This window comes from Psammomys obesus, unplaced genomic scaffold, assembly GCF_907164565.1.
Source record: "Psammomys obesus unplaced genomic scaffold, mPsaObe1.curated_primary_1811, whole genome shotgun sequence".
NCBI classification, from domain to species: domain Eukaryota; kingdom Metazoa; phylum Chordata; class Mammalia; order Rodentia; family Muridae; genus Psammomys; species Psammomys obesus.
The window spans coordinates 42,222,513-42,244,700 of NW_026593286.1; the positions used below are offsets into that span (position 1 = coordinate 42,222,513).

Below are 22,188 nucleotides of genomic sequence, written 5' to 3' on the forward strand. Positions count from 1 at the left end.
ACTGAGGAATGACAAGAACTGTGGAATGATAAGAGGAATGATAAGAACTGGCACGTTGGGATGTGGATAGTGATTCAGTCATATGACAGCTTCATTGGCACATCATTAGTTATGCAAATGGTTTGGAATTCTATAATGCCTTTTTAACCACCAAGCTCTTTTGGATTGGCTAGCAAGAACATGGACTCGCTTTTACTCCAAACTAGCACACACCAGACAGGTCAAATATCTACCTTCTGCGTCACTTGGCCTAAAATACGTCTCTTACCATGCTGTGAAAAATCTCTGTGATAATCCAACAAGGTGACATACATTCTGTTCAAAAACACAAAAAGCCTCCAAAATCTAAAATGAAAAGTTTATTACTTAAAAGGCACATGGGAGAGGGGGTTGTTTGCTGTTGATGCTCTGTAACCCTGCAGCTTGGAATTCACTGAGTAAACCAGACTAGCCTCAGACTTGCAGTGATTCTCCTGGTTGTACATCCTGAGTGCTAGAATTATGGTAGGGGAGGATATGTCTAACTTCAGAAAATATTTTGGGAAGATTAGCTTGTCACAATATAAGTCCTCTAAAATGTTAAAAAGGTGTTTTTTGGGGGTGCACAAAAAAACTGCAAACAAAGCAAAATAAACAAACACCTCTAGGAACTTATTTAATTCTGAATGACTATATACTAAAGAATGAACTGAAACTATGAAATCTAGTTTTAAACAAGACGATAATGCAAAGCACGAACCCAAAAGGTCGGTTAATGATTCCTTTTCAGGCAATGTACAACCAGATGTCATGTAAGCTAATAACTGAGTCTGACAGAGACCAGGATTTAGATCATCCTCTGGGAAGAGGCTAAAACCTCCCGGGTTCTTACAATTCACAAGCATATTTTTGCTACACATAAGGAAGGCCAGGCTGATAGGCAGAGCAGAAAAACATTTGAGAGGCTAAAATCCAGGTCTGAGGATCTTTACTAATGAAGCAATTCCTCCGCAAAAACAAGTTATTGCGGAGATAAATGGAGATGATGCCAGGATCAAATTTAATAGTATATATAAAAACTGGGCATGGCTGGAGACACAGATGAGGACAGACAAGGATGAGGGTGCAAAAATGAAGCCAATTACTTTGAATATTAGCAGAGAAAAGTATGCATAGCCGCACAGTCCTAGGCCTTGGAAAGCTGAGGTAGAAGATGAAGCATTCAAAGCAGTAAGGCCCTAAGTATGTAATTATTATTTTGTGGCACTGGGAATTGAACCCAGGGCCTCACATATGCCTCATTTCTTTGTGAGATAGGGTCTCACTAAGTTACCCAGGCTAGTCTTTAACTCACTCTGCAGTCCAGGCAAGACCTGAACTTGCCATTCTCCTTCCTCAGCCTCCAAAGTAGTGGAAAGCACAAGCCTGTGCCATCAGGACAGACTACAAATGTATCACATTATGACGTGAGATAATTATGTAGAAGCAAAGCGAGCTTTCTTTTCTAATACTAAAAATTACCTAACAATAATTTGATTTAGTTTTGGGGTAAGCTGTTTGAAAAGAAGTAGGTATGAATACCTACCTCTCAATAATTTGGAGGTTTCCAGGGCCAAATGTTTTCTCAATTGGGGAGAACACTAGACAGTAAACCTCCATCATCATAACATTCATACAAAGGAATGTCATCACAGATAGAAGGTGCCTTCGGTACTCTAAGACTTCAGACCGGCCTCAGGCACCATATAGTATGGTAGCCAACAGCCACATAGAGAGCTATGAGCATTTTAAAAGGGCTAATAGACAATGGGTTTCAAACTCAGCACAAAAACATACAATTTAATTAATTTCCACCCTTATTATAGCACAAAGGGTAGTCTGGCTTTACTGGGTGAAATAAAAATATATAATAACATAATATGGCTATAATAAGAAATAAGGTAATCTATAAACAGCTTTTTACTATACTGTCCATATAAATCCCAAAAGAACTAAAGGTGCTTTGAATAACTTTCATTCATTCATATTGCTAACACACCCCCATCTAACCCATACCAAAGATAACAACTCAGTAGGTTTGGGTTCAAGTCTTCTCTCTCTCTGAGAACCCAATGACCTAAGTTTGAGATATTCACTTAATCTCACCCAGACCTTTACTTTTTCCACAAGTCTTCAGAATCTCGTCTCATTCTCTATAATGTTTTAAAAATAATTTTTTCAAGCTGCTTATTTTACCCCAGTTTTTCTTATTCAGGTTTGCCAAGATCGTGGCAACTCACAGCACCTCCATAACACTTTCATCTCCTGTTGTCTATCCAGCCTCCCTACACCCATGTTGGCCTTGAAAGCAAAAACTCACCAAATACTTTCCCTTAGCCCTCTTACATCATCCATTTTCTCCTTTTCTGTGATAAAACTTGAAACAATACCCTTACCTATTGTTATAAAATCACTATTACCAGTAATTTCTAAAACAGCTTATAATACAAACACCTTTACAAAAGTGTACTCTACTCAAGTTCAGCAATCATCTCTGAGGCACTAAACCCTTTCCTTGGGACCTATGCTGCTCTTTTGTGTTGGTATTTAGAATCAAACCCAGGGTCTTGCATATGCTAGGCAAGCATTCTACCATTGCTATATCCCTAGTGAGGGACATACTATTCATGTCCCAGGTATTTCCATCCATCTATCTCTGATGTCCTTGTGTTGGCTTGGCTCTCTTCCCAGGAATGTGAGCATCTCCCAACATTTCTCCCATATTCTTAGGTATCTTCATATCCTGACCTAAATATGTATGACCACGTGATCTTGCTCTTCCCAAGAGCATTTCTAACAACTGTTGCCACTGCTGCCTCAGGTAAATAGCAGTAAAACATACCTGATCATCTTGCCTCCCTCATCCTTTCCACTTAGCTTTGCTGTACTGGTGGTCACCACAGTCAGTCAAGAATTCCACTTTCCTTTGTTAGTAAACTCTATCTGTACCCCACTATGCAGCTTCCTCTTAGTCAGTCAGTTCCAGTATCAGCCACAACAATCTTTTTTGATCACTTACTTGGCTTGCCTCACGCATACGATGCTTGTCAAAACCTTATCCTGAATTATATGCCTTCTTGAATCCAAGGAATCAAACAGTATATATCTCTGAATAAAAAAAAAAAAAAAAATTTAAAAAGCACCATACTTTAATCCTAGTAACTAGTCCACGATTAATGCAGAAACACTAAGAATAATTTTAAAACTAAGAGCCTGTCCTCCCAGAAAGTGCCACTCTCTAAACCTCCTCCCTCTATGTTTAATTTTACAATGGCCTGCATAGCATTCCCCAGCACAGCGTACCTCCTGGCCTCAAATTCATCCCTGACCTAGGGTACCTCCTAACAACTTTTCTGGACTGTAGGGCCCAATTTATCTTTCTTCTAAATATCACACTTAGATGACCTAAGAGACAAGATAAATTTTATTATATCTCTGAATCTTTTTCTTTCTAGAATTCCTGACTGGTAATAAGATTGATAGCGTAAGAACGTCATAGAATACCCTTTATAATCCCCAACACACCCCCATTCTTCAACTGCAAATGGAATTAAAAAGCTTGATAACTTGGTAAGATCACCATCTTCCTAAGAAGATGCCTCTTCGAGCTCCAAAGGCCACACTTCAACACTCTGCAAGCGAACAGATGAGAACTCTCAGCAATGCTGTGAGAACTCCTACCCCTACACCAGGACACGGGTCTTAGCTCAGCTCCTTCCTGAATTTTTAGAGGAATATTCTTCCCAGCACCACTTCTGGTCAGTCCCTTTTATTTCTCCTCTGAACGATTTTAATAACTACCAAACTGATATCGGGACTTGAATATTTATAAGTTGTTTCTATAATTTAAATATCTATTTTGGAACGTGGCATATTAACAGATATGCACTTAAAGGCCTCTTTTAAGAAGGGGGGGGCTGATGGCAGCCTTACATGTGCCCCATGTAAGTGTTGGAGAAGAATTCTTGTTTCCCGAATGAAATGAACACCCCTGGAAATGTGCTATGATCAGAAAGTCAGTCAAGAGAAACTGATGTATCTACAAAAGGAAAGAGATTAGAGAACTTGGATTTTTGGGAGAAGACAACAAATTTTAAAACAGAACAAATCCAATCCAACGACTACTACACAGAACCAACATAAATACAAGATACCTACTCACACATGCACATATCCTCCTGTCAACTTGAAAATGTTTTCAGAGTTTTTGAAGTAAAAACCATCAACTTTTACAAACACAAATCACCAAGATAAAGAAAATGTGATTTGAAAAAGGACTCAGAAAGAAAATGGATTAATCAAGTCTTTTTCCTCGCCTTTCTCAAGGAGATGAATTTCTGGTATTCAAATTTCTTGGGGGATAAACACAAACTGCTACCTTTTGTGTGCAACACAAGGCGCTACGAGCCGCTACACACACTCTTGCAAGACAAAACTTTCCGGTCCTGCACCCCAAGAGTCTGAGCTCTCACTACTGACTCGGCAGCCCCGACGGCTCGACGCACCTGCGCACGCCCGCGCAGGTCCGCCCCTGCCCCGGGAGGCGCCCGCAGCGTCCCCGAGCCCCCCGGGCGTGCTCGTCCGCCGTGACACTACCTTGCAGCTCGCGCGAGGTAAGGCAGGCGGCACCCAGCGCGGCCGGCGGTCAGCACGCCCTCGGCCGCAGGCCCCACTCGGCGGGACGTCCGCACGGTCGCGGCGCACGCGCGCTAGGCGGGAGGGGGCTCGCGCGCCTCTCCGCCCCGCCCCCCGCGGGAAGCGGCTGACAGCCAATCGGGAGGCGGCGGGGGCGGCCGGGCAGCCTTCCGGAAGCGGCGGGGCGAGCCGGGGCGCTCTGGCGTGAGGACGCGCCGCGGCTGCCGCTGAGCTGGGCCCGGGACGCGCCGGCCGCCGGGAGCGGGCGCCAGGTAAGCTCGGAGGCTTCCCGGAGCTGCGGGCCGGCCCGGCGGCCGCGCGGCCTCCGCTGCCCCAGGGGCCGGCGCCGTGCAGGCCGGGCGGCCGCCGGTGGTGGGCGTGCAGCGGTGACCGGGGCGGTGGGCCCTCGCGAGGCTTCTGCGCGGGCGGGGGGAGGGCCGGGCCCGGCCGCGAGAGCCTTTGTCTGCCGCACACCTGCCGGGGAACGTTTCCTAGTCTGCCGTAGGTGGCCATTCGGGGCCTCCTCCAGCGTTTGTGTGCGCGGATTAACGTGTAAAAGTGCATTATAGGCACTGGGTTATTATATAAGCAAAATTTACGCGGGACATTCCCTCAGTGTAACTTTCATCATTGGCCATTCTCTAGATCTTGAGAAGCTGAAAGAACATTACACTCCCGAAACATTTGCTTAGCAGGATGAAATTCATTTCTGCAAACTCTACAATAGAAAGGGTGGTATGTGATTTTGAATGGGAGCTAGAATATATTCTAGCAGTTTTCCCTCTCTCAGACAATGCCCATTTCACTTTGATTGTAAAAAAAACTAAACTCTTAAACTCCAATAAATAGTATGCTTACGATGACTGACTACTAATACCAGTTCCTTCGTGTTTCTTCGTGAACATAAAAGGAGGAGAAAGCCGGTTGGAGGGGGGCAGAGGAAGCAGAGATAAAGAAAAACTAATTAGGGTTTGGCTAAAGAAATACTGAGAAAGACTCATGGCTTTAACCTAGTTGTGATACAAATATGAATCCCTAAGCCTGTGAAGTTTTCATAGTACATCAACAAGCTGTTACTTCTAAGTTCACTTTTTAAAAGTGTGCACATAGCCAGATACTAGTGGCTTACACTTGTAGTGCCACTACTTGGGAGGCTGAAGCAGGAGGATACCTGTGAGTGTAAGGACAACCTGAGCTACACAATGATACCTTGCTTAAAAAAAAAAAAAAAAGAAAAGAAAAAGAAAGGAAGAAAAGTGAGTTTGAACTCTTTATTATGGTTAAAATGTTCCATTACATGCTTGCATCTGGCCACTGGTTGGGCCAGTGCTGCTCTCCCCACCCTTTTAAAGTATTATTTTATTGGTGATTATCATATTTGCCAAAGCTAACCACACAGAGAAATAAAGTACCTTTTAAAGTATTATTTTATTGGTGATTATCATATTTGCCAAAGCTAACCACACAGAGAAATAAAGTATGTGGGAAACTAATAAAAGGGAACAAAACAAAAGATGACCTAAAAATAGAAAATGGGCTAGACTACCATGAAAAGGGAAGTGGAAATAGCAGGAGAGGGAGTAGAAATAAGGAATATCCTTGAAACATAGTCTAGGCGTATATTGAAATATCACAATGAAACATGCTGACTTGCACAATTAAAAACTCATATTACTTTATTCTTTTCATATATTTAGCACCTGGCTTTCACCCTGCTTGCATTTTAAACACACAGGTTTTTCAAGAATTTTGAGATGGGGTATCACTATGTGGCCCAGGCTGACCTCAGACTTTGGCAACCCTGAGTGCTGGCATCATTGGAGTGTGCCAGCACACTTGGGTCCAGTTTGAGTTTTCTTTCCCATTATTTCATTTAGTAAAACTGACAGGTAATAAAACAGGTTTTACCAAAAGAAGCCATACAAATAAGTCTTGTCTACCTGACTGTAGTATCAGCTGATTCTCTATTGGCTCACATTGGCATCTGTAGACAGCATGTTTTAGAGGTGTGTGTCCCATGTTAGAATGAGAAGGGGGGAAATGCAGTAACATTATGTCATGTCAGAATTGTGGGTATGTAGGTTTCCAGCTATTACACTTTTGATTTGTTTCTTTTCTACAGAGCAAACATGAATGTTGGAGTTGCCCACAGTGAGGTAAACCCTAATACTCGTGTAATGAACAGCCGTGGTATGTGGCTGACGTATGCTTTGGGAGTTGGCTTGCTTCATATTGTATTACTCAGCATTCCCTTCTTCAGTGTTCCTGTTGCTTGGACCTTAACAAACATAATACATAATCTGGTAAGAACGCCGTCTTATTTTAATTATGTAAAGCTGTAAGGTTCTTTGTCAGGGTTAAGGGAAAGAATCAGTGACATGCTATTTAATGAATATAGAGCTTCAGTTTGGAAAGATGAAAGACATTGTGGAGATAACTGACTCTAGTGGTTTCACAACAGCGTGAAGATATTTAGTACATTATAAATAAAGCCTGTAACAGTGATGTCTGGAAGGGTGCACTGGAAGGGAGTTAGACTCGGGGCCCTGAACTGATGCCCCTGGCCCCACAGCTTAGGGTTTTTGTTAACAACTTTCTATTCTGTGCTATAAAAGTCATCTATTTAAAACGTACAGTTTCATACTTGGCCATTGCAAAGATAAATAAATGTATATAATTCAGTGTTTTGAGACTATGAGTTAATTTTGAAGAATTCTAATGGTTAGGATTTTTTTTTTTCTGTCACAGCTTAACATCAGGCCTGTTTCTAAGACTTTCTTCTCAAATTGTTTGCCATTTTAATAAAAAGTACATTATAATTTAGGTTATTATATATCAATTCACTAGAATACTTGAACATTGTTTTTATTTAAAGTCTAATAAAGATTGTTAGTTTGAATCTTTGCAAAGTCTTTCTAAATTGCTTAAATATACCTTCTTTATTCAATATAAACATTTTAACCTAAGCCCATTCAGCATTTTATGGTACTTTAAATATTTCTTGTTGATTTTCACACTCCTGTAGTAGCTGTATGCATTAGCATTACAGATCACAGACTTCATTGACTACTGAGCAGATAATTCATCCTTGGAAACTGACTGTTAGAAGAACCCACAAAACCTTGAGGATGGCTTTTCTTAATTTTTAAGTACTTACTAAAGTAAACTGGAAAGGGAAAGATGCAGTTAATGTAGAACTTTAGAATCTAAGTTAGTTGTATACTTATTAGAGCAGGAGAACAGAAAGAAATAAAGGAAATAGGTTCATATGTGGTGAATAGCCTTTAAATAGTGACTTCTAGAAATACTTGACAGTGGTCATCTCCTTTTGACTAGTACTCTTATTTTGGGTTCTGTGGGATCACTTTGTCCTAGGTGTATCTCTGGTTGTCTTCTCTGTTTCCTCTTGTAGGCTCTTTTTATAACCATCCTTCAGTCATAATCTCCTGTGGTCCTTTTCTTTGTCTCTTTTTTATGCTATGAATTCTATCTAGATCATTTTACTTACCTGCATTTTCAGTTTCTGTCTGTAGACTACTGCTTGTATTTAGATAACCTTGCATTTGAAAGCAAGGACATAAATGGAGCTCACCACACACAGTTTGCTCATGACTTCCCTCCAGGCTCATCTAAATATTGCCTGCTGGACCAATGAATTTCAAAGGTAAAGTAATATAATGTCACCCTCACCTTTTCATGAGCAAAGGTAACAACCTAGTAATAGTCAATCCAAGAGGGTTAGGTAGAAGCCTGAAATGCCCTGTGCAAATATAACATGGTCACGTTTACGTTGTGTTAATTTTTGCTCTGTATGCTCTAGCTACTATTTCACTGTTCACTTGCCTATAGCCTCATTAGATAATTATCGCAATAATGTTTCTCTTCATAGTCCTCATTTCTACCCCCTTATATTCAGAGTTAGAAATATTTGGCGGGGTGGGGGCTGGAGAGATGGCTCAGCAGTTAAGGGCACTGACTGCTCTTCAAGAGGACCTGGGTTCAAGTACCAGCACCCACATGACAGCTCACAACTGTCTGTAACTACAAGATCTGACACTCACATAGGTATACATGCAGGCAAAACACCAATATACATAAAATAAAGGTAAATAAAATTTTTTAAAAGTTTTATTCTCTTAAAAAATGGGTTTTGAATGTGTGTCTACACAAGGCTTCTTTGTATGTTCTTTGAGGATTCTCCTTTGTGTTTATAATAAAATCCCAAGCTCTTGTTTGGCATAAGTAATCGTTCCAGAGTACAGGGACAGAAGGTCAATCTTTGTTCACCTGGTCTCTACAGTAAATACAGGATGTGTTCCAGCAGTTTAGAAACAGTATTGTTCTTGCCTTTTTGCCTTGGCTTCAGCCTTTCTATTCTGTTTCCTCGTTCTGCCAGCTGACTCCTTTCTAGCAAAACTACTCAAATTTCACCTCTCATAGCTATCTGTAAAACCTCTACATTGTTATATAACAGTTTTGTAATTAGGAGTTTAATCTCAATTGTTCATGTACTTCAGGGTTTGAAACAGGCTCTCACTCTGTCCCCAGGCCTTAAATTCTTGGCATTGATCATGTTTTAATTTTCCAAGTGCTGGGATTTCAGGAGTGAGCTGCCACATCTGGTTTCTTTATATTTTAATCTCTGCATTCTCTGATATTATGTGTGTGTGTATATGTCTTTACTGAATAACAAACATGTTTAAATGTAATGCAGATGCCATTTTATCTTTACCTCCCTTGTTTCAAAATTGATTAGCTTGAGATTGAGGCGCAGCACATGAACATGAAGAAGCAATGGATAGTGAATGCAATGTAGGAGAGCGTGCTTCTCACCTGTTACTAGTTCACGCTAAAAAGCCTAAATTTAACTTAACCATCCAGAGAGAGAGAGCAATTACATGACTGCATTTAAAGTTTCCTTTGAAAATAGCTCACATTTTGGCCGATTAGAATGTGAAGTGTGAAGCTTTCAAGCATGCAGAAATGGAGCTAGTCACTGTGTCATGTAAAAACTGCACTGCTCTTCAGAGCCTGCAGTGATTACCTTTATTCGATGCTACAGGTCAAGCTTTTTATTTGTTTGTTCGTTTGTTTGTTTTTCAAGACAAGGGTTCTCTGTGTAGCTTTGGCTGTCCTGGCCTTGCTTTGTAGACCAGGCTGGCCTCAAATACACAGAGATCCGCCTGCCTCTGCCTCCCTAAGCGCTGTGATTACAGCCATGCACCACTGTGCTTGGCTATGCTTCTGGGTTTTTTTAGATGTATTTTATTTTCCTGTATGTGTCTGTGTGTTCATACGTGTATTCTGGCCTGTGGTAGCCATAGGAGAGGGTACCAGATCCCCTGGAGCTGAATTACTGCCTGATGTGGTTACTGAGAACCCAACCTCGATCCTCTGCAAGAGCAGCAAGTGCTCCTAACTGCTGAGGAGTTTTATGTACATAAAGACTAACTAATTCCTCCTTCCCCACTACAGTTCATTCTTGAAGATTCTGTTAATACTTCACAAGATTATCAGTACAGCTATAAAATGAACAATACTCTCTTTTTGAGTCAATAACTGTTAAGTGCTAGTATACCAGAAACGTATTTTGTTTTCCTAGTTATTTTGCTTTATGAATAATAATTAGTGCTTTTATATAAAAGCTACTAAAAATGAGCATGCTAAGAGAAAAGATACATAGTCACTAAAAATGTCATTTTGTTTGTGTGCGTGTGTGTGTGCATGTGTGAATTGCTGGGAACTGATCCCAGGGTATCACAGCTGCTAGGCAAATAAATACTACTGTAGAGCTAACTATACTCAAGTACACCCTTCATTCTTTTCTGTTGAAAAAGGTAAACTGTTGAGTACCACATTTTAAACACTATGAGCACAACATGGTTTGAAGAAAATAGCAAAAATGTTGCTCTTCTTAGATTCTGAGAGGTAATGTGTTATAGAGTACTTTTTTCCTTATAAAACAATAATAGTTAATCATGTAAATTAACCTTTTATGTTCAGTGTAAAACTATATCCACATTAAAGCAAAATTAAATTATATTGTCAATTAACTAGTACAAAGGAACATTTTTACATTTTATGAGTTAATCTGATTTCTCAGTCTATCTCTGATTATCTTGTTTTTGTTTTCTTGAAATAACTGTATTACAGTTTGTTTCTTGCTTCAGTTTTATGAAAAAAACTTTACTTTCCGGTTTTTAGTTTTTTGTGCTTGGGCTTGAACCCGGGGTGTTTTTTAGCTTCAGCATGCCAGTGCTTCACCATCAAACCACAGCCTCGCTCTATAGCAGCCTTATTGATGAGTGCTCTATATACCAAAATCTACCCATTTTAAACATGTAGTTGAATTAAAATTTTAATGTATTATGAGAATTGTACATGAATACTGTGCTTACACCATTTCCACCTCTTTGCCTCTCCAACTTTTCCTATGCCCCCTACTCCTTTTCAAATTCATGACCTCTTTTGTTGTTATTGTTACATATACATATATGTGTATATAAATACAACCTACTGGGTCCGTTTAGTGTTACGCCAATGTATATGTGTTGGGATTGGATAACCGATCAGAGGGCTCATCCCAGGAAAAGACCAATTCTTCCTCTCCCAGAAACCTGTAGCTCTTCATCTAGGGGTAGGGTCCTATGAGATTTCCGCCATCTCATGAGCGAAACGATTGTTGTAACTGTTTGGGCAGCTTACTATTGAAAATTCAATAGTTATTTGAGAATTCTCTGATATATAGAAGACACTATCTTACAGCACATGTCCTGGACCTCTGACTCTTACAGTCTTTCTACATCATCTGCTGCAATGTTCTCTGAGCCTTAGATGTAGGGCTTGTGTTTTAGATGTGGGCACCCTATAATCAGTTGTCCTCTGCATTTTGACCAGTTGTAGATTTTTTTAAGAGTCTCTGCAGCAAAAAGGTTGTTTTGTTTTGTTTTGTTTTTTGTTTTTTGTTTTTTTAAGTGAGAGCTACACTTACCTATGGGTATAAGAGTAAGAATGTGTTAGAAATTTTACTGCTTTAGGAAAGTGACAGTAATAGGTTCTCTCTAGAATCCATGACCTCACCAACCAAGAATGCTTCCAGGTCAGTTCCAGCTAGATTCCTCCAAGTCCTGTATCTGAAGTGTGTGGTGTATCCAGCAGAGGGATTTTTACAAGTTCTGAAGGCAGCAAAGGTCATTGGCAAAGGCTCTTTTTGTTATACAGTTTATAGCTCTTGGAGTGGTTATACACTCTTGACAATTTAAAATATACCTTCTGTTTCACTATTCGTTTGACATATGTGAAAATGGCTTCCTGGCATTTATAAGATAAACACACCTTGGCTTAAATACTGTCTTCCAGTGTGCCCAATACTTTTTCTGTTTTAGGTCTTACTCCTCGGGTATTCAGGCCAATGGAACACAAACATACAATTAACACATACCATTGTGATGAGAAGAGGACTGAAATCTATTCATACATCTTAATGGCAGGTTATTTATTACTGAAGATGTACCAAGAAATTGTCACTGAAGCTGAACCATTGTAGATGAGGGAGTTGGAGTGGTAACATCAAAGCTCTAACCTGAACAAAAAAGAGAACATACACTTTCTGATATTCTGGCTGTGATACGCATTGCAGTTTCTGCCCTTCCTCTCATTTCTTAGACTTTTTGTTAGAGGTTGGTCTGAGCATGTTACTAGCCCTCAAGATTTGGGTACACTTATACTTGTGCAAACCTACCTGATTAGCTAATTAAACAGTCTATATTGGGCAGGGCAGAATCGGGTAGGTGTGGCTAAGATTCCCAGGCTTCAGAGGACAGAATCATGGGAAACAGACAGAGAGAGAAGAAGATTCCAGGATGAGTTAGCTTGGAGAAGGAATCACGTGGGCCTGCAGAAAGGACTCTAATAAAGAATAAAAGCAAGTATTTATAAGATTATAGATGGAAGATAGCTCAGATGAGGATGGTTAAGGAGGGTGGCATTGGTTGGGGGCTGGAAGGTGGATGGTGAGGATATTGATACAGTGTAGGTAAAATATCTGCCTGGCTCAAGATAAATAAGGAATTATAAAATCTAACAGGTGTGTCTTCTTATTTGTGATAGTGGGTTAGATAATACCACTGTGATAATCTTGGGACTAAAGATAAACAATATATAGCCCAACACTCATCTTTTCTTTACAACGACAACTTTGTTTTTGTGTTTCACCATCTCTCAGAAGACTGGACTTTTCCAAAGCTAAAGATACAACTTTTGAGTTTCAGGTGCACACATGCTGTAGGTGTAAGTCCTCTAACATAAGCCACTCAGTAAATGTTTTTAATTGGTGCACAAAATAATGTGCTTCATTATGGCATCTTCCAGCGTGTGAATACTAATACCTTGTTCATATTGTCCCACCCCATATTCCTGCAACCATTTCTTCCCAATAATCCCCTCTATTTCTATGTCATATGTTTCTAAATCTATATTCCATATGAGAGAAAATATGCATGTTTTGTCATTTCCACCCACTGTCTTGTAATAGCCCTTTTTCATCCCCTCTCTTTCAACCCTTTTCTCTTCCCTCATGCTTTTCCCACTGCATTCATGTCCTATGTATGGAAATATGCTCATAGTTAGATTCTGCATGTTAGAAGATGTACAATATTTTTATCTTCCTCTCATACCCTCTTATTATCCCTTCCCTTTTACAATTTATTTTGTTTTTGCCAGTTACACCACATACAAACACACGTACGTTTGCTCATTATTGGTGAATAAAATTCTTGTGTGTTTGTGTGTGTGTATCACATTTTCTCCATTGCTCTGCTGATGATCATTTAGGCTGGTTCCTTGCTGTTGTGAAGAGTACACTAATAAACATAGATATGTTAGTGTTCATATTTGTTTAATGAACATGTTGCTTTTGATTGCCCTTATTGGTTTTCACCAAGTAAAAACATACCCCAGAAAGCTTTATAATTCTGTTCGTAGTTTTTCACTATTACATGGAAACCTAACTTGTTTGGTTTTGGTTTTTCAAGACAGGGTTTATCTGTGTGGCCTTGGCTGTCCTAGAATCACTTTATAGACCATCCTAGCCTTAAATTCAAAGCAGTCCACCTCCATTTCTCTCCCTGAATTACAGGCATGCTCTGCTCCTAACTTACTAATTTAAATCATATACTCTTTCACAAATAGCCTAGAGGCATTATGATGTGCTGTAGGTAGCATTAATTTTTACTATTTATTTATCTTCTGGTAAGGCTGCTGTTATCCTCAGCAGCTGTATAACCAAATCACCACACAGAGACTGGGTTTTTAGTTAACCTAGAACACAATGCTGGGCAATATTTACCCCCCCCCCAAGCCCTCAGTTTCCTAACATTTAGATTTCCCACATTATACTTGCTTTTTGTGAAATCTTAGGTTAGGTTCATGCTCTACATCCTCCAAGATCTCTCCTCCAGCTCTGCTCCCCTAGCTCTCCTCTTGCCCCTCCTCTTCCTCCTCCTCCTCCTCCTCCTCCTCCTCCTCCTCCATCCACTCCTCCTCCTCCCCCTCCCCCTACTCGTCCTTCTCCTCCTCCTCCTCCTCCCCCCACTCCTCTCCTGCCTTCTGGCTCCTCCCCTCTTTCCTGTCCTCTGGCTCCTCCCTGCTCAACATTGTGTCTAGTTGCTTTTATTTTGTTCCTGTTTACACAAGAGTTGAGACAGGATGCTTAGAATGAGTATCACAATGAATAATGAATAATCACAAATATCCAGATTGAAACGAGAGAGTTGGAGGTGGGGTGGGTATTTGAATGAACAAGAGTAAGGTGTATACATTAAAAAAAAAAAATACCAACAATGATGCTTAATTGTAAGGATGAACTCTGTGTAATACCCTCTATTACTTGCTTTTCAGGGAATGTATGTGTTTTTGCATGCAGTAAAAGGAACACCTTTTGAAACTCCCGATCAGGGTAGAGCAAGACTCCTAACCCACTGGGAACAGCTCGACTATGGCGTACAGTTTACATCTTCTCGGAAGTTTTTCACAATTTCACCAATAATTTTGTAAGTGTTAGAAATATTAAAATATAGTGGATTGGATAAGAAAAAAGTGTTTATCAGATTTAATTGAATTTTAAAATGGTATTTTCTTGAGAACTTTTATCAGCAAGTAGCTGCCATAAGGAGAGTTATATGGTACAGCCACAGTGTTTAACAAGTTGGTAAAAAAACCAGTTTTTCAGGATCAGATGAATGGGGAGGAAGTCCCCCTATCAGTGGACTTGGAAAGGGGCACGGTGGAGATGAGGGAGGAAGGGAGGGACTGGGAGGAAATGAGGGATCGGGACATGGCTGGGATACAGAGTTAATAAAATGTAACTGATAAGAAAAAAATAAAATTAAAAAAAACAGTTTTTACTTGAATCAGTACAGTGAGAAGCACTACTGTTCATCAGTGAGTCTAACATTCTAAGAAACAGGTCAGAATCATTTGTGTCTTTGTTTCTTAAGGAAATTGTGAGCACGCTATTCTGTATTACATATCAGAGTAATCGTTCTAAGTAATGATCTGATAATTATATTGTCTACCCATCTCTATTTAGATAGCTCAGTTCAAACTTGAGAAAAGAGTGGCTTAGAAGAAACAGAGGTCCTGTATCATCCATTCAGCTCGGTTTGCTTACATACGAAATTCTAACAAGGGATGTAGATAGCTCAGGAGAAGGCGTGCTCAGCTTGGGGAAGCCCTTGAGTTTGATCCACAATACCACATGAAACCAAACATGATAGTGCACACTTGTACTCCCAACTCTTAGGAGGTCAAGGCAGGAAGTTCAAGAACTTGGCTATGCCCGCACAGCCAGTTGAAGGCTATCCTGGGCTACATAGAGCTTTTTTAAATGCCTGACACCCAGCTCCTCCCTTAAAAATCAAACTAATGGTATATAACTTAATGGTACTTTACTTAACTTGAGGCTCTAAGAAATAAGTCAGATGCATTATTTGTAAAGCGTCTATTGGAATCTGGTGTCTGCTTTCTTCCCAATACCTACATGATTATTCTCTCCATTTGAATATTTTATTCCTACCCAATTTCTACCTAAGCATTTCTTGAGTGTTTCATGTATAGACCTATTTTTATTCTTTTGCTCAAATTGATTTGAAATGAAATACCATCTTTTTTTTTCTCCCTTGGCTTTATGTAGGTATAAAGGAGAAATAAATATACATTTTTCCCCTTTTAAGAGTTCATAAGTACATATATTGTTCTGAATACAATAGTCAATAGCTTGAACATGACATTTATCACATGTAGCTTAATTTTAATACTCTAGTATACAGTAGAGTACATAAGACTGTATCCATTATAGTATCAATGCAGTCTGGAGTAGGGGAAAAGACTTTTTAAGAGAATTAAGTTTTGAGTAGATGGTTTCGTAAGACATTTTCAAGAGAAAAGTTCATAAAGCAAAAGACATTTCTCCTTCGTATTTATTAGATTTTGTGGAAATTATTTGGTTTTCTTGTGGAAATTAGTTATTTTTGTCCTATGTAAAAATTAAACCCAAAAGAAAAATGTCTCTGATCTAATAGAAGTAAACATAGTCTCTTTAGTCTAGATAGTCCTAAGTGTGAGGTTGGGCTAAAGTGCTTTTGAGCTATATGACATTGGTCTTCCACCAAGTTCTATCTATATATAGACTTCCAGGTTTTCAAAATAGAATTTTGACCCAAAGTTGTCATTTCAAATACTCTGAATAAATTCTTTGCATAACTAAAGTTACATTGAAGCCATCTATATAGTTTTATTTTGTTTTTTCTTTTTCCTTTTGTGGCACTGGGGATCAAACCCAGTGCATCTTGCAGTCTGAGTCAGTTACATCACCAGCCTTGATCATTTTCAAAAGTGCTTTCATAGTTGCGTTAATTTGTCAGGAAGGTGTGACATGCAGTTACCACAGATTTTAGGATAAAGAAACAGACTCAAGCCAGCTTGAATGTGGCATGTCCATAATCCTAATACTATGCAAGCACATGGCTTCAAGGACAGCCTGTTCTACATACCAAGTTCTAGTCCAACTAGAACTACTTGGACCCCATCTTAATAGAAAAAAAGAAAAGGTTAATAATCTGTTACATTGGTAAAGATCTTGTGGCTATTTTGAATCAAGAACCTGGATTAAACTGAAACTTCTGTCTTCTATTGCAGGTCCGTTTCAAATACATACCTTAGCAAATAAACTGTCTTATACTGATTTTACCTGGAATTACATTTCCTCAGTTATCTAGGTTATTTTAAGAGTAGGGTAGTTTCCATAGACTCCACATGATGTTATTAATTTTCATTAAAAGAAAGTGCAGGAAGGTGAAAACATGCCAAGATGTATCTTTCTTCTGTCAGGTTATAAATTAAACTGGTATTAACAACAAGTCAGTTGGCTTACTGAATATTATGGATAATGATGTTCAGTGATTGAAGTATCCAACAGTCTTCAAGTATGTGAAAGCATGAAGAAAGATTTTGCAGCAAAAGTTGGGAAATAAGGGCTGCAGAGATTGCCCACCAATTCGAACCACTGGCTATTCTTTCAGAGGATCTGGGTTCAATTCCCAACATCCTCATAGCAGTTTACAGCTGTCTGTAATTCCATTTGTGGGGAGACCTGGTGCCCTTCTGAGTCCTCTGCAGGCATTAGGCATGCATGTGATACACAGACATACATGTAGTTAACTGTAAGAGAAGAACAGATGGAATTTTCAACTGTATCTTTAAGGTTTCCAATTAGACTGGTTATAGACTACTCAGCTATAGCATGAACATGATAACATCAGAAGGGCAACTGAATATGTGTTTCAAAGTTACTGTTTTATGCATGTGTGAAAAAGCTGTTTCCAAAGCTCTGTACTAGTTATATGTGATCTACACTTGAACTCTCATAGGCATGAAAAGCATGAGAGCCATCTGCTTAAGGATGCGAATCATCAGTGTTCTCCTCTACACATTGCAAAAATTATTAAGATATACACCTAATTTTTAAATTCCAAATTAAAATGTTTCATTTTATTTTACCATCAAAATGATTTTATTTTTAGGCATTGGTGTTTATTTGTCCCTTTTATAATATTTTTCAATTCTATGTAATTTCATTTTGGTATGCCATTATATTTTAAATTTTTTTATCTCTGCAGATACTTTTTGGCAAGTTTCTATACGAAGTATGATCCAACTCACTTCATCCTAAACACAGCTTCTCTCCTGAGTGTACTTATTCCCAAAATGCCACAGCTGCATGGTGTTCGGATCTTTGGAATTAATAAGTATTGAAATGTGTCTACAGTTGAATGAAACTGTTAGAGCTACTGTATTTCCTGAAAGGAAAGTGTAGTTAGTGAACTACGCTGTTTCTGTGATAATGCGAAAAAAGAGGTACTTACATTGGAGGGCCAAATACTGGGCCTTCATAGGCTGTCTTAAAGTGCAGAACTCTACTTAGGGATGGCACTGTCTAATGTGCGTGGTATATTTCTGAAAGAGGCTTTACAGGCAGGCTGGGCAGGCCCAGCTTATAAAATGGTGGTAGCACAATGAGGGTACAGTAACTAAACCCAAGGAAATGAGGGATTTGTATGAAACCAGGACCAGCTTATAGTAAATGGGCATTATGTTACAGAAGGAAAAAAATTCCAATCATTCATAGTCAGTTTAAGCAGACTTATAGAAAGCAGAATCACCTGTATACATGTTTTTATTACTGTACACATTCCACTTTATATGACATACACCCTCTTGTTTTATACAATCCCCTTCCTACCTTATATGTGTACTTTTTTGGTTTTCCCAGTTATTTTGTGTTGATAAAGGAGGTCATGTTTGCATTTATTGCATTACAGAGTTTGTGAAGGTTCACCTTCGTGCCTCACTCTGACAGGAGATAGGCAGGTATAATAGGACAAGGCTCTAAGTCAACAATCTCATTTTGGAACAAAGTGGGTTTTACTGCTTTTCCAGAAGCAAAGCTGCTAAACCAATTAAATGAATAATTTATTTAAAGTAGCTGAGATTTTGTGTAGCTTGAAAGTATTGTTCAGTTGGTGGTGCAAGCTGTTAAGTCTGTCATTCTTTAGAAAAGGAAATGCAGTATGCAGCCAACTGCTATGGGCAGAACTGAAACAATGAATTCTCTGTTAGCAAGTCTAAAGTAACAGATAATATTGTATGGTCTTAGTCTCCTGCTCTTGATCCCCGCAGTTTGCCTATTAATGTTTCCTTTAAATATGCGACAATGTCAAATGGTACCTATGTCCACAGCAACAACTATATTGAATTCTTGTGACTTGGGGACTTCCTAGAGTTGCTAGCATTAATTGTATGAAATTACTACTACTATGAGGAGTAAATACATTTCTAAAATGTTAAAAGATAAAGCTGAAAAACTTAGTAGCATAAGATTAAAAACTGTTGTAGACCAATTTGTAAATCGATTTGTGGGAATAAACAGACTTTAAGGGTAGTGATCATTGTTTCATATTTCAAAAGTACTGAGTTTAGAAATCACTTGTATAATACTGCCTTTGTATGTTTGTCTTTATGTGTTTTTAAATAACTGGTAATTGATGCTTTAATAAAAAAAGTTTTGTGTGTGTTTAAGATTATTTTAAAGGTTTTCCAAAGCAGTCATCAGAACTACATTGGCACTTTTAAGATTTATTTTTAAGTTAAACAGAGAACTCTCTGTAGAGGATTGTAGAATGGCAGAAAAACACTTAAAGAAATGCTCAACGTCCTTAGCCATCAGGGAGATGCAAATCAAAACGACCCTGAGATTTCACCTTACACGCATCAGAATGGCTAAGATCAAAAACTCAAATGACAACACATGCTGGAGAGGATGTGGAGAAAGGGGAACCCTCCTCCATTGCTGGTCGGAATGCAAACTTGTACAACCACTTTGGAAATCAATCTGGCGCTTTCTCAGACAAATAAGAATAGTGATTCCTCAAGATCCAGCTATACCACTCCTAGGCATATATCCAAAAGATGCTCAAGTACACAACGAGGACATTTGCTCAACCATGTTTATAGCAGCTTTATTCGTAATAGCCAGAACCTGGAAACAACCCAGATATCCCTCAGTTGAATGGATACAGAAATTGTGCTACTTTTACACAACGGAATACTACTCAGCAATTAAAAAGGAAATCATGAAATTTTCAGAGAAATGATGGGACCTAGAAACATCCTGATATCTCATCCTGAGTGAGATATCTCAAAAGCAGAAAGATACTTTTGGTATATACTCACTTATATAGACCTATAAGGATAAATATACTGAAAGCTATACACCTAAAGAAGATAAATAAGAAAGAGGACTCCGGTAAGATGACCCGTCCTCACTTAGACAAATGGGATGGACACTGGATGTAGGAGCAAATAAGTAACAGGACAAGAGCCTACCGCAGAGGGTCTCTGAAGGACTACCTAGCAGTGTTCAGGGATAGCCCACGGTAGCTTAGTGTCCAAATGGGTTCTCTAATGAGGGGAACAGGGACTATTTCTGACATGAAGGTCTTCTACACAACCCCCCCCCCTCGGGGGAGGAGCAACCTTGCTAGGCCACAGAAGAGGACATTGCAACCAATCCTGAAAATACTTGATAAGCTAGGGTCAGATGAAAGGGGAGAATGTCCTCCCCTATTAGTGGACTTGGAAACGTGCAGGGAGAAGATGAGGGAGGGAAGGTGGGATCGGGAGAGAATGAGGGAGGGGGCTTCGACTGGGATACAAAGTAAATAACCTGTGATTAATATAAAAAATTTTTTTAGCAGGTTCCTAGGTTGTTTCCTGTTTTCTTCTGATGTCCATCCTCTTTGCCTTTCAGGATGGGGATTGAGCATTTTAGTTAGGGTCCTCTCTTTTGCTTAGTTTTTTTAGATGTACCGATTTTAGTGGGTTTATCCTGTGTTGTATGTTTATATCAGTGAGTATATCAAAGCAGATGCTGAGCCTGATGGCCAACTGTCTGGCAGAGTGAATAGAATTTTATGTATTAAGTGGGAAATAGCAAGAGCTGGAGAGGACAGGAACTCCACAAGGAGAGCAACAGAACAAGATAATTTGAACACAGGGAACTTCCCAGAGACTCATATTCCAACCAAGGACTATTCATGGAGATAACCTAGAACCTCTGCACAGATGTAGCCCATGGCAGTTCAGTGTCCAAGTGGGTTCCGTAGTAATGGGAAGAGGGACTGCCTCTGACATAATCTGATTGGCCTGCTCTTTGATCACCTCCCCCTGAGGAGGAAGCAGCCCTACCAGGCCATAGAAGATGACAATGCAGCCACTTCTGATGAGAACTGATTGTCTAAGATCAGAAAGGAGAGGAGAACCTCCCCTATCAGTGGACTTGGGGAGGGGCATGCATGCAGAAAGGGGAGGAAGGGTGGGATTGGGAGGGGAGGAGGGAGGGGCTTATGGGGGGATACAAAATGAATTAAAGTGTAATTAATAATAATAAAAATTTTTTTTAAAGTTTTATTTTTAAGGAACTGGATTTGTAAAATTAGCTAAAATGTTCCTCTGTTTAACTTTGTTGTTGGCTTGTTTGGGTGTTTCAAGATAGGGTCTTTGTAGCTCTGAAACACTGTAGACCAAGCTGAACTGGAACAGAGATCCACCCCTCTGTGCCTCTCTAGTGCTCAGATTAAAGGCGTACACCATCACCACATAGCTTAACTTCATTTTTAAAAGCCTGCTTATTTACACATACTTAGAAATAGATCTTTGTTTTCTAAGCTTTCTACTTTCAGTACTTTAAAAATACTGACATAGCTATATGAGCTATATGGAGGTTTGCTGGATTTTGCTATTTTAGTGCTACAGAATGTGTAAACAACAAAAAACAAGGGAGGACTCTGGCCAGGATGCTCGGTCTCCATCCTGAAGTGCAGAGGATGGACATCAGAAGAAGAAAACAGGAAACAAGTTAGGAGCCTCCCACAGAGGGCCACTGAAAGGCTCTGTCCTGCAGACTACCAAAGCAGATGTTGAGACTTATGGCCAAACTTTGGGCAGAATGCAGGGAATCTTATGAAAGAAGTGGGAAATAGTAGGATCTGGAGAGGACAGGAGGTCCACAAGGAGAGCAACAGAACCAAAAAATTTGAGCACAGGGTTTTCCTGAGACTCGTGCTCCAGCCGAGTACCATGCATGGAGATAACCTAGAACCCCTACACAGATGTAGCCCATGGCAGTTCAGTGTCCAGGTGGGTTCCATAGTGGTAGGAGCAGGGACTGCTTCTGACATGAACTGATTGGCCTGCTCTTTGATCACCTCTTCCTGAGGGGGGAGCAGCCTTACCAGGCCACAGAGGAAGACGATGCAGCCACTCCTGATGAGACCTAATAGACTAGGATCAAAAGGAAGAAAAAGAAACGCTCCCCTACCAGAGGACTTGGGGAGGGGCATGTGTGGAGAAGGGGGAGGAAGGGAGGAATTGGGAGGGGAGGAGGGAGGGAACTAGAGGGGGGATACAAAGTAAATAAAG

The 22,188-nt window shown here is 39.7% G+C and overlaps 2 protein-coding genes across 5 annotated transcripts in view; one reads left to right on the top strand and one right to left on the bottom strand.

Moving 5' to 3' along the window:
* The window catches only part of Pms1 (PMS1 homolog 1, mismatch repair system component), a 100,043-nt gene extending 95,355 nt beyond the window's left edge, over positions 1-4,688 (bottom strand). Inside the window, exons 1-2 of one of the 3 annotated variants that reach the window (XM_055617142.1) lie at positions 4,615-4,688; positions 3,038-3,126 (exon numbers count right to left, since the gene is read on the bottom strand). The gene's annotated coding sequence lies outside the window, so the exon portion shown is untranslated. The other 2 variants (XM_055617141.1, XM_055617140.1) reach the window with 2 other exon arrangements.
* Positions 4,689-4,830: 142 nt separating this feature from the next.
* Ormdl1 (ORMDL sphingolipid biosynthesis regulator 1) lies at positions 4,831-19,287 on the top strand. 2 transcript variants are annotated; one of them, XM_055617073.1, is made up of 4 exons: positions 4,831-4,925; positions 6,776-6,956; positions 14,551-14,702; positions 17,829-19,287. In XM_055617073.1, the coding sequence occupies exons 2-4, from the start codon at positions 6,783-6,785 to the stop codon at positions 17,962-17,964; spliced, it is 462 nt and encodes a 153-aa protein (XP_055473048.1). In that variant the 5' UTR covers positions 4,831-4,925; positions 6,776-6,782; the 3' UTR covers positions 17,965-19,287. The 2 variants fall into 2 exon arrangements, with proteins under 2 accessions (XP_055473048.1, XP_055473049.1); XM_055617074.1 differs by having other exon boundaries at positions 6,776-6,809.
* Positions 19,288-22,188: the final 2,901 nt, after the last annotated feature.